This window comes from Lonchura striata, chromosome 2 (assembly GCF_050655825.1).
Source record: "Lonchura striata isolate lonStrDom1 chromosome 2, ASM5065582v1, whole genome shotgun sequence".
NCBI classification, from domain to species: Eukaryota; Metazoa; Chordata; class Aves; order Passeriformes; family Estrildidae; genus Lonchura; species Lonchura striata.
The window spans coordinates 134,774,097-134,788,590 of record NC_140704.1 but is presented as its reverse complement, the minus strand read 5'-3'; the positions used below and the strand labels follow the sequence as shown (position 1 = coordinate 134,788,590).

The window sequence follows — 14,494 nt, the reverse complement described above, 5'->3', positions numbered from 1 at the left end:
TTTGTACTTCTTTAGCTGTTTTTTTTTTTTTTTTTATGAGAAGTAAAGCAGCAGGATCACAATAGCAGGAAATTTAGGCTGTTCTGCCAACTGACAAAATTAATTTCATCTTCTGCTCTAATGCAATGAAAGAAAACAACTCATCCTATTTTTCTAATGATTTAATGGGCAGAAGACTTCATAAATTCCCAAAAGATAAATAATTTTAACTAACTGCCAGCTCTTGCCTTTGTTCTTTTACTTTCATTGTCCTTGCTGCCCCACGTGAGTCTATCTGATATTGCCAGGAATGACCACATTCATAAAAATAATATCAATCTCCTGCAGTGTCCCATTGATTTATTTTTCATCTGTTGATCTTAAACTGGTGTACTGGTGATACACAAAATAAAACTATAAAACTACTATCCAGACACCTTTTCTCCATAAGAGAGAGGGTGCCTATTTTACACTTGCTTCCAGCACAGAATGAAGGCTAAAATATCTTCCATCCATAAAGTAGAACATATGTCAAATTATTAGGATGGTATCTGAATTTTGAAGAGCACCTTGCCCATCTTGGCCTTGAATGGGGTCAGAAGATTTGGTGCTAAAGGTTTACCCATGTTGGACCTCTAATTTCATCCTTGCCTCTACTGTCATGAAGGGTCCTGAAAAGGGGAGTTTTGGAAAGGGAAACAGTTTCAATATTACATGAAAAAAAGAATATGAAAAAAACCCCAACCCTTTAAAAAACCAGAAGTATTTACATACTTAGGGAAAGTTTATATGAAACAGAAGCCTGTTAGATTTATCACCAGGATGCACACAGGTATTGTGATGGAGCCCAGGTCCTGGGCTAAAAAGCTTCATGTGCCTCATCCCTGCTATTGCTGGCCATGTCGATCTCAAAGAGCAAACAGAAGTCTTCTGAAATGCCTGCAGAGACTCCACAGTGCTGCAGCTCCCTCCCTCCCTCAGAGTAGCTTCACAGCTCTTTTGTCCCTGCTGGCTAGCAAAGCTTCTCATGTAAGCCAAGTAGCCAGCCCTGCTGCAGGCCTGATTCATCTCCTTGCTGTTTATCAGATTTCCAAGTGACCCTGTGGCTTCCACTCAGACTAATTAGTTAAGTCCAGCTCTGGCTACAAATGAAAACATTTCATTATTTCCCAAAAACTCTCCTGTCTGAAACATTTAAATAATCTGTGTCCTGGTTTCAGCTATGGTAGAGTTAATTCCTCTGAAGAAAAAGAAAATAATTTACTGCATTAAATTTCACTAAGGTTTTTCACTAAAACAAGCTACTGTTGTAGCTCGTTGTCCAGGGCATAGTTGTAGAATTGCCTTTTTGCTTTGAAATAGCTTTGTATCGGCTGGCTGGGTGACAATGAGGCTTTCACTCCCTATGCTAGAGTATCCCCTTCTGCTGGAGGTAGACACAGGCTGCAGGCAGAAGGTCACAGATCTGTATTCCACACCCTGCTGAGCTATTCAGCTGAAAAACTGGCCACATTGCAGAACGATTCCAGGTCAAACCCATGGGTGTGGAGACACCATTTACAAATACCAGAGTCTTTCTCTGAAAGAACACTAATCCTGATTTATCAGAGCCAAGCCTCTCTTTAGATAGCTATAGCTGCTGTTTTGGATTTCTAAGAGCTGGGGACTGAGATAGTGTTGAAACATCTCCATAATGAATTTGCAAGAAATACTTTTTTGTGGTATTTGACTGCAGTTGCTATAGCTAATAGAGATGGGTAAACCTGGCTCCAGAGAAGCAGCATATAAGGAGAGCAGCCTCTGTGGAGAGAACATCTAAGAAGTCTCTAAGGACAAAACTCAGCTTCAGAGAAGCAGTTTAGAGTCATCTGTCTGACTAGACAGTTTAGCAGGCATTTCACCAACGCTCCTTTTGGTCTAGAAATATTAATCTGTAGATGTCCTTTCATTAAAGAAAGTAAGACAAAGGTATCATCCACTTCAATGATAGAATTCTGGAACAGAGCTTGTCTAACAGGTAATAGAAGAGGTTACATGAGCAATTATATTTTCTCCTGACCATAGCAGAGGAAAAAGAAAGGGCAAATAACTCAACCAATACTGCAGCAGTGAACCTTGTTTCTGTGCTGTTTAAAAGATGTACACGAATGTTGCCTTTCCATGTTCTGTTTCTGTTCCTGCTCCTCTTTCTCTTCTGCCCTTAGCAGTAGCCAAGTCTTCCATTTTGCACATTCTTCCAAGCACCAGTGTGCACAGACTTGTTATTAGCAACAATTTTTAAAACTATGATGTCCCTAGCCAACAGGGAGGAATGTTATTAGGGAGGAATGCCCTAATTTGAAAGAATTTGGAATTTGTTTGGAACTTGTTGACTGGTTATCATTTACTCTGCTTCCTTGCCAAGATTTTATCTGGCTATATATTGATTTGATGTGGCCTTTGCTAACGTATCAAGACTGGATTGTTTTTACCAACCAGAGGTTTTCCCAAAGTACAGACAGACCAACACCTAAAATGATGGTCATTAGTAATTGTTTTAGAAAACTTCATGTACTTACAAGCATGAGTGCCATATTGTTGGGTCACCACTACAAATTCCTTGTTACTTTCTCCAATATGAAGCATGAATGAGTGTAAAATGAAGGAAAGCTGCATTGATACATTGTTCAATCAGGAATAAAAGCATCAGGCACATATGAGAAAAGTTGAATTTGTGCCTTAGCATGTGTAGGATTTGTGAATCCTGCAATGTCTTGTAGCACACATTAAAAACAACAACAAACAACAACAAATCCCAAACAAAGACAGAAACAAAAACAAACAAACAACAAACAAACAACCAAAAACCACCAAAAAACCCAACCAAAACCCCAGAAGATATTTCAGCAAAATAACTACTTATATTTCTGGAGCTATCAGAGTTTTGATTCCTGTTTGCTGGTTTTGGCCTTATATTTTATGATGTTTTATGTCAACATTTCTTCAAAGTATTTTCTTTCCACTCCTAAGTTGCTAAAAATTATTAGTAAAAAGCAGCTATATTGGAGTTTCAAATACAAAACCAGGAGGGCATTTGGGTGAGCAGATGCTCCGAATATCTGTGAGAAAGGAAAAAATGCAAGGAATATTGGGAAAAACTGTTAGGAGTAAGCAGTTCCCAAAACACAGAAACTTAAGAAGCCATCTTTTTAATAGCCTGTGTCGCAGAGGACTATTAAAAAAATGAATTCCAGAAAAGCTGTGGTGTAAATACCCCAGAATTATACACGGAAATTGAGAATGAATTCAACATCTGAGTTTATGTCTCTTCATGTAACCCACAGAATCTCCTTTTACTTTGGGAGGAGTGGAACTCATCTGTCATGGGCATCCTCTGATATGTCACCAGAACTAAACTTATATTACATTATTTGTTACCTCCTACCCAGCTATTTACTCTGTGTGCAAGAATATCATGGTTTTGATACCACAACCTTCCTGCCCTCTTTAAATCAAATTGGACCAAATCCAAGGGGAGTTCTGGCAGGACACACTGTACTCACATTTATACACACATGGGGTGTATGAAGAAGTCTTGATTCCTTAGTCTTAAGAAATTTCATGTGAATTAGCACGTTATCCCTATTAGGGGTGGAGAAAAAGAAGCCCCAGCTTTCAGTGTAGCTCAGTTTAGCCCTGTTCTTTATTACACACTTCATCAGACCTGAAAAAATGCCTGTGGTTTTGGACAATGAACTAAAACCTTGAATTATCTTTTGGTCTCACTATGCAATAAATTATAGAATTTACTGTCTTCTCCTCCATTTATACAGTATGATGGTAAAGATGATGAATTGACTGGCGAGTGGACTAAAAAACTATCTTTTAGTCCTCTACAGAGAAAATTCTATTATGACAGACTGATTGGACATGAATTTGTGTATGTTTGTGCTTGGAAGACAATTAAAAAAAATATTTCCATAATATTGAGGAAACAATCCTTTTTATTGTAGATAAGTTTGTATACACAGATGCAATGTATTTACAACCAGCTTTTCTCAAACAGATGACTGCCTAACATCCTTCACACATCTGTCAAGAATGAAAGAAAATGAAGCTCAGAAGCCCAGCCAGCCATCACAACCCCCAAATTCAGATTAATTCCCAAAGATACCTGTAACGAGAGTAGATGGCATTATTCAGAAAGGATCAGTGGATGGATTTCTTGAGTTTATTTAAATGCATTGCTTAGCTTGATCTCAGAGTAGATAAACCACGAACTAAAACTTCAACAAGCAGATGGGGACCTGCCTTTTGCCAGGGGTGTAGAAGAAACAGGCAGAAAGAGTCTGTCCTTTCCTTCCCTGGCCTCTACAAGAACAGTTCACAGTTGCAATCTCTGTGAAAAGAATTTGTTGGTCCTGTGTTCCCCTGGAAAGCTCTTTTCCAGAAAAAGTCAGGATAATTTCCTCATTTCTTCAGTTGTTAGAATGGAGTCAATGCACTAAGGGTGAGAACAGGTGTCCTCCTCAGGAAGGGTGTGGGCTCACATGCCAACCCAGTCACAGGAGAGATGGCACCTTGGTGTCTTTTGGTGCCCCTCCAAAGTGTGACTCAGCTCTGCACTGCCCTTTACCTGGGGTGCTGTGCAATGGCACCAGTTGAGCTCCAGCCTGTACAATCGTCCCAAATGCAGAGGAGACAATGCAGAGGGAAACAAGGAGAGGTAGAGACACATATTGTATTCCCTTTTCATGTTTCTTTTCAATTAAAAGTAGAAACTTCATCAAAATAAAAAGTTGCATGTGCAGGAGGCACTTCTCTAGAAAAGAAATAAATACCTCACACAAACATTAATGGATGGATAAGCCCCATGAGAAAGATTCTCAGTACAACCAGTTCAGTCATAAAAGGAATCTAATCCCCCAACAGTGATGTATATGAGAAATAGACAAAACATTATCTGCTAAAGCTCAAGGAAATTACATGCTTAAGTGCTCCACAGGTTGGGAACATGTCTCTTAGAATCTGCATAATTTAGTTTACACTCAGCAGAACATTGCAATATTTACAGGCACATTCCGATGGGAAAGCATTTGCATGTTGAGTGTGAAAGACACAGCTTTGTCACCTAATCATGGGACTTTAAAGCAGGGATTTTGTGACCTCAAAATACTATTTGTGAAGTTAGTGGAGAGGAAAAAGGTGTGTAGGTGGAAAAGAAAATTATCATAATTTGTTTACTTTTTTCCGAGCATTAGAATGGTTTCAGGCTGGGACAAAGTGAGTCCGTGTAGACCACAGGTTCTGGCTTGTTACGCATAGGGTGTTTTGTCTATTGCCATTTCCCATACTTATCCTTCCCAATTAAATATGTTTCCCATTAGTCAGGTTGGTGAGAACAGTGCATAAGACTAACTAATTCTTCTTCTTGCAGTCATCATCATCACTCATAGCATATTAGCTTCAAAAATACTTGTTGAAGAGGAATGAACTGGAATGTCTTTATTTTTTTTTTTTTTTTACTTGGTCTGTATTCTAAAGTTGAATGTGGGCATCTGAGAAACATATCTGTAAGAAACATATCTGTAATGCTCTGAAAGTTTTACAAATTAAAAAAAAAAAAAAGTTACACTCTGAACCTGATTGCAAATGCAAAGTTCTACGTTCTCTAGTACTGTATGTCAGATATGGTGGAAAAAGCTATTCAGTGACTACTGTAACCCTAGTGCTACCCAGAATTATTCTGAAACTAGTTCACTGGTTTCTGAAACACTACTGTAGTTGCAGCAAATTATTAAAACTATCTACAGAATATGAGTCATACATTTTAGGTTTCAATATGTCAGCAAAACTGCAAAGTGTAACCCACAGAGGCTATATCCTGGAAGTGAAATTATCAAACTATTGCTTCAATGTCTGTAAAGTAAAACTATCCTCCCTAGGGACACAGCATTCTCACTTATGCTGACACATAAGGTGGTGGTGGATCTTTAGCAGTTCCATTCACAGGATCATCATATGGTGGTAACAGGACCTGCAGGAAAGGAAAAAAGCTTTTATTTTTAAAAAATAAGTCAGATGATAAAATTTACAGAAAATAAAATCCCTAAGGCCTTGTCCACAACCAACCAATCAACCAAACAAGCCCCAAACCAACAAAAAACCCTAAACAAACCAACAAAAAAAGCCCCCAAGACAAAACCACAAACCAAAAAAGAGTAAAATATTAAGCAGGAGCAGAATAGTGAGGAAAATAAATAATATTAGCTTGAGGTTCTTCCTTTTCAATATATATACTGTTTTCATTATAAAAGAAAACATTATTTCTTCTCATTTCATAGTAACCTCAGTAACAGCTTGATTTCATCCATTCACTGCTGGTACCTGAATCTGTTCAATCTGGCAGTGATAGTGGCTGCTTTTTCTGCAGCTCTCTCTGTCAAGAGTGCTAAACCTTGTCTCCTGAAGATGCGCTCAAACTGCCAGAGTGAGAAAAGTCCCAAAAACCTCTCCTTCCGAGCCCACCCTGGAATAGCCAATAATTATTTTGGAGTGGGGAAAAAGAAAGTAAATGGAGAACAAATTACCCAATGTCTAAATAAATCTCCAGTTTTGTACTTCTGGAGTACTCAGCCATGAGAAGGAAGATCTATACTCCCAGAAGCATTTCAGTGAATCCTTCAACATCTGATAGCAATTACGAGAAGTTAGGACAGGTTTAGTCATATATCAACCCCTCTCACTGGAGTCTAGGCAGCTTTCTAGGATATGGGAGATGCGAGTTCAGGCCACACAGGGCACAGAAGAGATTTGAACCAAGATTCCTACTTGTTTAGGCAAGCATGCCAGCCATCATGTAATTTTTAATGGTACCTGCACTGACATTAGTTAGCTTGCATGTGAAAAAACAAAGGAGGAGTTGGGCTGTGGACCCCAGCAGGGACTGAGGATAAAATAGACGTCTGAATGAAGAATGAGTGTACATTTCCTAAAATATCTCAATAAAAATAAGAATACCACTGAAGTGCACTGTCTGAGATACTGCAGCTGAGATACTGAGATTTATGCAGCTGATGATAAATTATTAAATTATTCATAATGGAATTTCCAGATTTATCAGCATCACTTCTTGGTCATTAAAGAGCATGCGAAGCAGAATGTCTAAATGTACATAAGGAATATCCATAGGGAGTTCTGCCATGAGAGGATTTCACCAATTCTTATAGAAGTTGATAACCTGCCTTCTGCAAAGAAACATCCATATTCATTCCTTTTGGACCTCAACCACAACATACAAAATCAGTAGGAATTGTTCTGTAGATTTAAATAGGCTTTGGAACAGACTTTTGTGGGATAGTTCCAAGTATGATTCACATTATACTCATGTGAGTTTACAAATGTGCATTGATGACCACGTGTTCAAGTACATCTGTGCATGTTAAGATTACAGAATGGCTACCTTGGCATCTTCAGCCCTTAAACAGAAAAGTTTCATTACTTAAAAAAGGAAATGGTCAGAGCCATTGCTCTTCATTAATACCATATGTTTGAGCTTGTAAATGCAGTATTTTATGCACTACACAATCTAAAAATGCTCGTATTTGAAAAGCATTTAATAAACTATATCACCCTTAAAGGCTGCAAGCATCTTATGACAATTTATCTAGTGAAATTAGGACATTCAAATTTCAAATATATATTTTGATAAAAATCATAAATACATTTTGCAGTGTAACCTCAGTAAATCACAATTCTAAAGGATGTTAACTGTGAAAAGCACTATAGTTTAAATCCCTTCCCTAGCACTGATCACTAGTTTTATAACAGGATTTAAAGTAAAATCCTCATGTTACTAAAAAAGCACTAGTTTCTCAATTATACTGAAACATGTTTATTCTTTTGTTATGATACAATATAATTAGTAATTAAATCTGATCTACAGATGACTCTGAAAATGAAGTTCCCTTTGTGAAGATATAGCTGTCTTACTGCACTTTTGTAATGCTAAGCCCCAACATGTGATGATCCATTTCTTTCAGGTTCAGAGTCTGTTTCATCAGGTGTGACAAGAAGTGTCCAAAGAGCTGTCCATCTTCCAGCTGATAAAGATGACCTGATAAATAATGGATAAGACCTCTTCCTGTGCTCTGATCCTCTTTTAAACCCATGTGTCCTAAGACTCCTGTGTTTACATCAATATTATTACTTCAGCATTGAGGTTGCTGTCATTTTCAGTAGGTCTCCTGGCCTGGAGAATTAATGATATGAGAGAACTTCTCTATTCTGTTCACTCTTGTATGAAGAAAAATCTGTCTGGTAGGAGAAAAGTCTCCTGGTGAGGATTTTACACACTGTTCTTCGTTCTGCAAACCCAAACCTCATAGGTAAATGGCCCTAAGGGCCCTCAGAAAACATTTTCTCACTGACAGTTCGACAAGAAGTCAGAGGAGGTAGGAATGCTTGTAGAAGCTGCAACAGCTGTAGCTACACAGTTTATGGTATTTGGGAGTGGGGCTGCCATGGAGCCTCATCCCCAATGGGTACAGCTGTGAAAAGCAGGTGAACAGCATTGAAAGAAATGAACCGTGGAGTGCCCAGGTGCACTGACCAACCACCAAAGGGAACAGAAGGCACACAGGTGAATGCATGTAAGATGAAGAATACAAGTGATGGGATGTTACTCTGTATGGGTGAATGCATAAAGCCTTCTGAAGTTGTATGGTGACACTCTGTATATCATGGCTGTCTCAACTGTGACATGTGCCATGAGAGACAGCAAAGAGATAATGTATTGCTATGCCTCAAACACTAATGACCATTCAAGTAGGCAAGTTGGAACAGAACATTCCTGGAAAGATGGGACTGTACAAAGGTAGGGCAGTCCTCTTCTGGAGCAAATTTTCCTGTTCTGTGGTGACCACAGCACAAGTTCAGAAGCAGGGTCAAACAGTGGTCATATTCCTAGAGAGGACTGTGGACCACTAAGGACTCCAAACACTCCCTGACTCATTTTGGGAACCCTCCATCAGAAAACTGTGTGCTCCATAGTGTTGCATCAGACCCAAAGAAACCCTTCCTGGAAGGGATCTGAGTGCTCCTGTCCTAACTTGAAGGTACATAACCTGACCAACTTTTTGGATTGTGGGTCCCCACTCTCAATGGAACACAACTGTAACCATCATTTTGACCACAGACTTTGAAATTACAACATTCAAATCTTGTCAGCGGATCCACAGGTGTTTGTCTTTCCTCTCCACTATCTGCTATCCATCCATCCATCCATCCATCCATCCATGTCCTTCAAACCTAACTGAAAACCTTATATGATGGCTAATGGAAGCAGATAAGCACTGTGAATATAAATCAGCATAGATATTCAGGCAGTACATTATACTCTCCAGAGACAGAAAATGGAAGCCAGGCACCGAGCCAAAGAGTTAATTCAGAAATTGGAAAAATAGAAACTCACTATTCAGTCTTATCTATGAATCTGATTAGAATGGATACAGAATGAATTAACTGACAAAGTACAAAAAATATGTGCATTTTAGGTACATCGTACCCCAAGGCAGAATCTCCACTCAGATAACTGAGGCATTTTGTTTCCCAGGCATTACATTTTTGCATTTCTTTGTTGTGAATTGAGAAAAATGTAGGTTAGTTGCCTGAGTGCTGTGGGATGAATGTTTGCAGAGTGTTTTAGATTGTCACTTACAAGTTACCATAAAAATTATGAAGGCCACCCATTTTTTGGCACTCAGTGATCCCTATGTGAAGACATTCTGGCTTTTTTCAGTAGACCAGCAAGCAAGTTTGGAAGATTAAATAGTTGTAGAGTTCAGTCCTATAGCATGCCTAAAATCTAAAGGACAGAAGCTCCTAACTTCTTTCAGAAGCCCTATAACAGCATTAATTTTATTTTAGAAGCAAGTACCATTTTAACACTATCTTTTAAGATGCAGCCGGATGTAACATCACTCACTGTTTGTACAATAGTCTAGTGTAAAGCATCACAAAGAGACTCTGAAATCAGAGCTCTAGGAGTCTCAAACCAAGAGGGTTCAAACCCACAGCTCCAATCTGCCATATGAATGCTCTAGATATAAGGTTTTCAGTTGGGGAGGGAGGGAGGGAGAGAGGGAAAATGGGGCTGCATAGCCCTATGCTCAAGTGGGACAGAGAATGCTGAGTGCTGGGCTTTGTTTCCAGTAGCATTTAAGCATTTTGTGATAAGCAGTCATGTATAATAGGCAGAAGTAATCCATAACTGACCCCTAAGAAATCCTGTTCCTGACTTAGCTGGTGTCATCTGAATGGTTTGGTAAATTGTATTACATAAGCATCTCTATTATAAAGCACATGATACAGGATGACCTTCTCTGAAAGAAATAATTACCAAATGAGTTTGCCAATGGCTATAACATATTCAGTTAATATAAGCTTATGTCATTTCATATTTTTTACATTCTAGTTAATCTGGTTTTGGAGAATAAGTTTTTCAAGGCATTGCTCAGAAATATATCTGAGAAGAAACACAGGTAAATACTTCTATATTCAAACCATTTGTAGCTAATCTTGTCCCAACAGTGTTTTGTTTCTTTCTTTGTTTGCCTGCTTTGGGGGCATATTGCATTATTTCAATAATCACTCCATATCTGTGCAGCTAATTCCACATTTACTTGACCTTTCAGGAGAAAATTTTCTTTCTTCAGCATAAGTTTTCTCATATTGCTGCAGTGATTCCTATTTGAACTCAAGCTCTTAGATCTCCCCTTTCTAAAGGAGATGTGCTCAGTTCTGTATGAGTAAAATAAAATATTTGATCAGTTCATTATTTCTACATTCTCACCCAAACCTCACTGAACTCAACATAAATCTTTATGTGTCTCCAGAGAGCTCTGGATTGCTTTTTCCAGCAGCCATTTGTATTCTCCACTAGATAGAATGGTACAGTTGCCACACAACAGCTTTCAGTTTGAACAGCATTCTGTTTGACTGCTGTATAAAACATTTGGAAGTTCCCATGACTCATGACAAAAAAGTCTTATTGATGTCTTGTTAGAAACAAACACAACTCTAATATACTTTCATCCAACACCCTCTAGAACTTAAATGCCAAAAAAAAGCTATAGATTAAAAAGGCCTATGGTAAGTACTGATGGTTATAGTGAGCATTCATGATGTTTTCTCAAACTAGTTTTTCAGTAAAAACACCTTTGCTTTATACTGAAGGACTTCAGGTTACAGCACAGAGATGATGGGGACAGGTGACAATAAATATTTGTGTGGAATTAGGGTAATTACTACTGCTAATTAATCATGGTCCTGTTGCTATCATTTGGATTTCTAACAAATTGTTTGACTTTGCCTTAGAAGGATCTCACATTCATAAAACAGGTGTATTATTTGAAACTTCTTAAAATAATGTTGGAAACATCAAGGCAGAGTCAAAAGTCTCTTCAATGACACTTGGATATGACTGTATGAGACAGGTGTTAAATTGTGGAAATATTTACAAACTAAATATGTATTTGCAGAAATTTCAGTCTATGTCTGAAATGTTTCTCTAAAGTTCTTCACCACAGCTCTGTATATACTGCATATAATTAATTATTCTGCAGAAGTGACCTTTACATCTTAGACACACAAATCTTTAGGGAAGGCCAATGTGAGTATGTGGGGAGGAAATAAAGAGAAGGCAAAAGGAGCCCTTTGTTCCACACAGGTCAAATACCAAGTGTCAGCAGGCTCAGGCTGTATTGTCTGTTTATTAAAAGAGGAGGGAGAGTAACCAAAGAGTGAATAGTGTTAGATGGGAAGAATATGCCAGTGCTGAATGCAGTGCTGAAATACAGTCACCACATGCTTTCCTAAAGCAGGGCACATTCCTCGATACAGCACAAGGCTGATACATCAGGTTCAGAGACAACCAATTGAAAGAAGAGGTTTTAAGCAGCATATGCCTAATTGCATCAGCCCTCTGCTTTGGGTTCATTTCACTTCAGTGATTCCAGACGTGGCCAACAACCGACTTGCACCAATCTGACACTACTGTATGGTTTGGAGAGGGTTTTATGGTACACAATCACATTTACTAATTTCATGTTTACTTCCCGGCTGTCCTGTCATTTACCCAGCCAAGAGCAGTGGAATTTCCTTCCACAGCTGTGGTGCTTTGAGGAGCCATTAACTGCAACCATGTTCAGCTGCAGTGAAGCAGCAGCCAGCCTACAAACAGCTCTAGAGGGAAGGCTGCCATCAAGACCACCTGTCCCATTCAAGATAGTCCCAAATGTGCTGTTGGGTTCTTGACTACACAGATGTTATAAAGATCACCTGGGGAAAACAGAAGACGTCTGTGTGCATACACAGCTATAGCCAGCTGATTGCTTCACTCTGCAGGCAGGAAAGGCTTAGAATAATTCTTTCTTTGCAATGTTTCCCTGTCAAGTTTGACAATGTATTTTTTTTTTCTGAGCAGTCTGACAGTACAAAGGAAAATGTAAAATTAAGGTAAATTTTTTCCTAAAAAATTTCTGAAATCCAGATCTCCTCAATTTGAGCTCTGTTTTGGAGACTTGAGCCACAAAGTGGTTGCTATTTCTTTTAGTACTTTGTGTGACAATGAGCTGTGGATTAAATGTAAATATCACTGATTATTTAATAAATTTTGTATTTTATTTGAAAGTAAATAAGCCTATTAATGTAGCACTTGTCTTATTTCCTGTACAAAATTTACTGGAAGCTACTAATTATAGTGATTTTATTGAGGCTGACCTTCAAAATTTTTCAATGTTTCTCTGTATGGAGAAAAGAGGTAGCATTTATCAGGAGTATCTGAAGAAATATGTTTTTTCTATAATGAGTTTCCAAGAGTTCACAGAATCATAGAATATTCTGAGTTGTAAGGGACCCACAAAGATCATTGAAGCCCAACTCCTGGCCCTGCACAGGACCATCCCCAAGAGTCATACCATGTCCTTTAGAGCATTGTCCAAATGCTTCTTGGGCTATGTCAGGCTTGGTGGTGTGGTCACTTCCCTGGGGAGCTGTTCCAGTGCCCAACCAGCCTCTGGGTGAAAACCTTTGCCTGATATCCAATCTAAACTTCCCCTGACACAACTTCAGGCCATTCCTGCTGGTCACCAGAGAGAGGAGATTGGTGTCTGCTGCTACACTTCCTCTTGTGAGCAAGCTGTAAAACACTGTGAGGTCTCCCTTCAGTCTGCTCTCCTCCAGGCTGAACAGACCAAGTGATCTCAGCCACTCATACAGCTTCCCCTCTGACCCTTCACCATGCTTGTGGCCCTCCTTTGGACACTCTCTAATAGCTTTCTATCTTTCATATATTGTGGTGCCCAAAACTGCACACAGCACACACCAGTGGGAGAAACAAGAAGTATTAAAACTAAATCCACTGAGAATTCAGTTTTATATTTAATCCTTTAACACAAATTCACATTTTACACTGACTGTACGAAAAGGCTGACAGCCTTCAGGAGAAAAGGGAGCTTTTTCCCAGTAGTGAAAAAAGAGGAATAATAATAATTCTGTGATGAGATGCAGTCAGATGTCACATACAAGGCAAGCACTGGAGACAGAAGTACAGATTAGCTTTCAGAATGCTGCAATTAAGCATTTGCATGTAGGAACAGCTCTCATAGATAAGTTAAAAGGTCCATCCAGATACAGTAATAAGTGGTGGATGATAAGGAAACAGAAGCACAAGACAGAATAATGCAAGAAATTTAGAAAGAGCAGTGCAAGCATATGTAGTTACAACTTGCCCAGAATATTCTCTAAACTGTCAGAAATTTGATTATCAAGGACTTGCTGGGCTACTGGTCATTAAAGGAATTTTTCTTTCATTAATTTTTCTAGCCTGCATTTCAATTCATGCTGATGTCTAGCTCTGCAATGTCCCCTGGGAGGAGACACACAGCTCATCTAGGTATTTCAAGAAGAAATACCTTTGGTTTGCTATGAAACCTGCCAGCAGCTATTTCACTGAGTGTCCCTTAGCTCTTTTCTAAGTCAGTGAGCATCCCTCTGCCACTCATGACTCTAAAGACCTCTGTTAAGTTCTGTCTTATTCTGCCCTCTTTCATCTCACTAAGGATCCTTGTTCCTCTGCAGTGCAGCCCCCACTTACTTTATTCATACTAAGAAACCCACTTGACAGTTTTGGGTCTAGGCTGACGGGAGAGCTCCAAGCCCAGGTATGTGAAAGGTGCTGGGGATGTAGCTGACCTACATTGGAACTCAGGAAAGTGGCAGGGGCTTTCACCCACCTGACCTGGTCAAATGATCTTCCAGATGAGATCAACTGCCCTTTAGAAGCAATTCTTATACATAAATGCTTATGAATATCTGCTTCAAAGGTGCTTATTTACAATGTAAATGGATGCTTTGGTGAAATGAGTCCAGTCAAAGCAAATACTTCTGAAAAAGTAACAGGGCAATGTCTAAAAATCTATTCCTATCTTTCTTTTTTTTATTCCCTGTCCCCAGATAAAAAGAGCCCTGGGTATAG

General features: G+C 38.9%; 1 protein-coding gene across 1 annotated transcript in view; it reads right to left on the bottom strand.

Annotated features, from left to right (window-relative positions):
* Positions 1-3,944: 3,944 nt before the first annotated feature.
* Positions 3,945-14,494, bottom strand: part of LAPTM4B (lysosomal protein transmembrane 4 beta) — a 60,650-nt gene continuing 50,100 nt past the window's right edge. Inside the window, exon 7 of the mRNA XM_021543256.4 lies at positions 3,945-5,995. Within this exon, the coding sequence (XP_021398931.2) occupies positions 5,921-5,995 (75 nt within the window). The 3' untranslated portion in view covers positions 3,945-5,920. The remainder of the gene's footprint in view (positions 5,996-14,494) is intronic.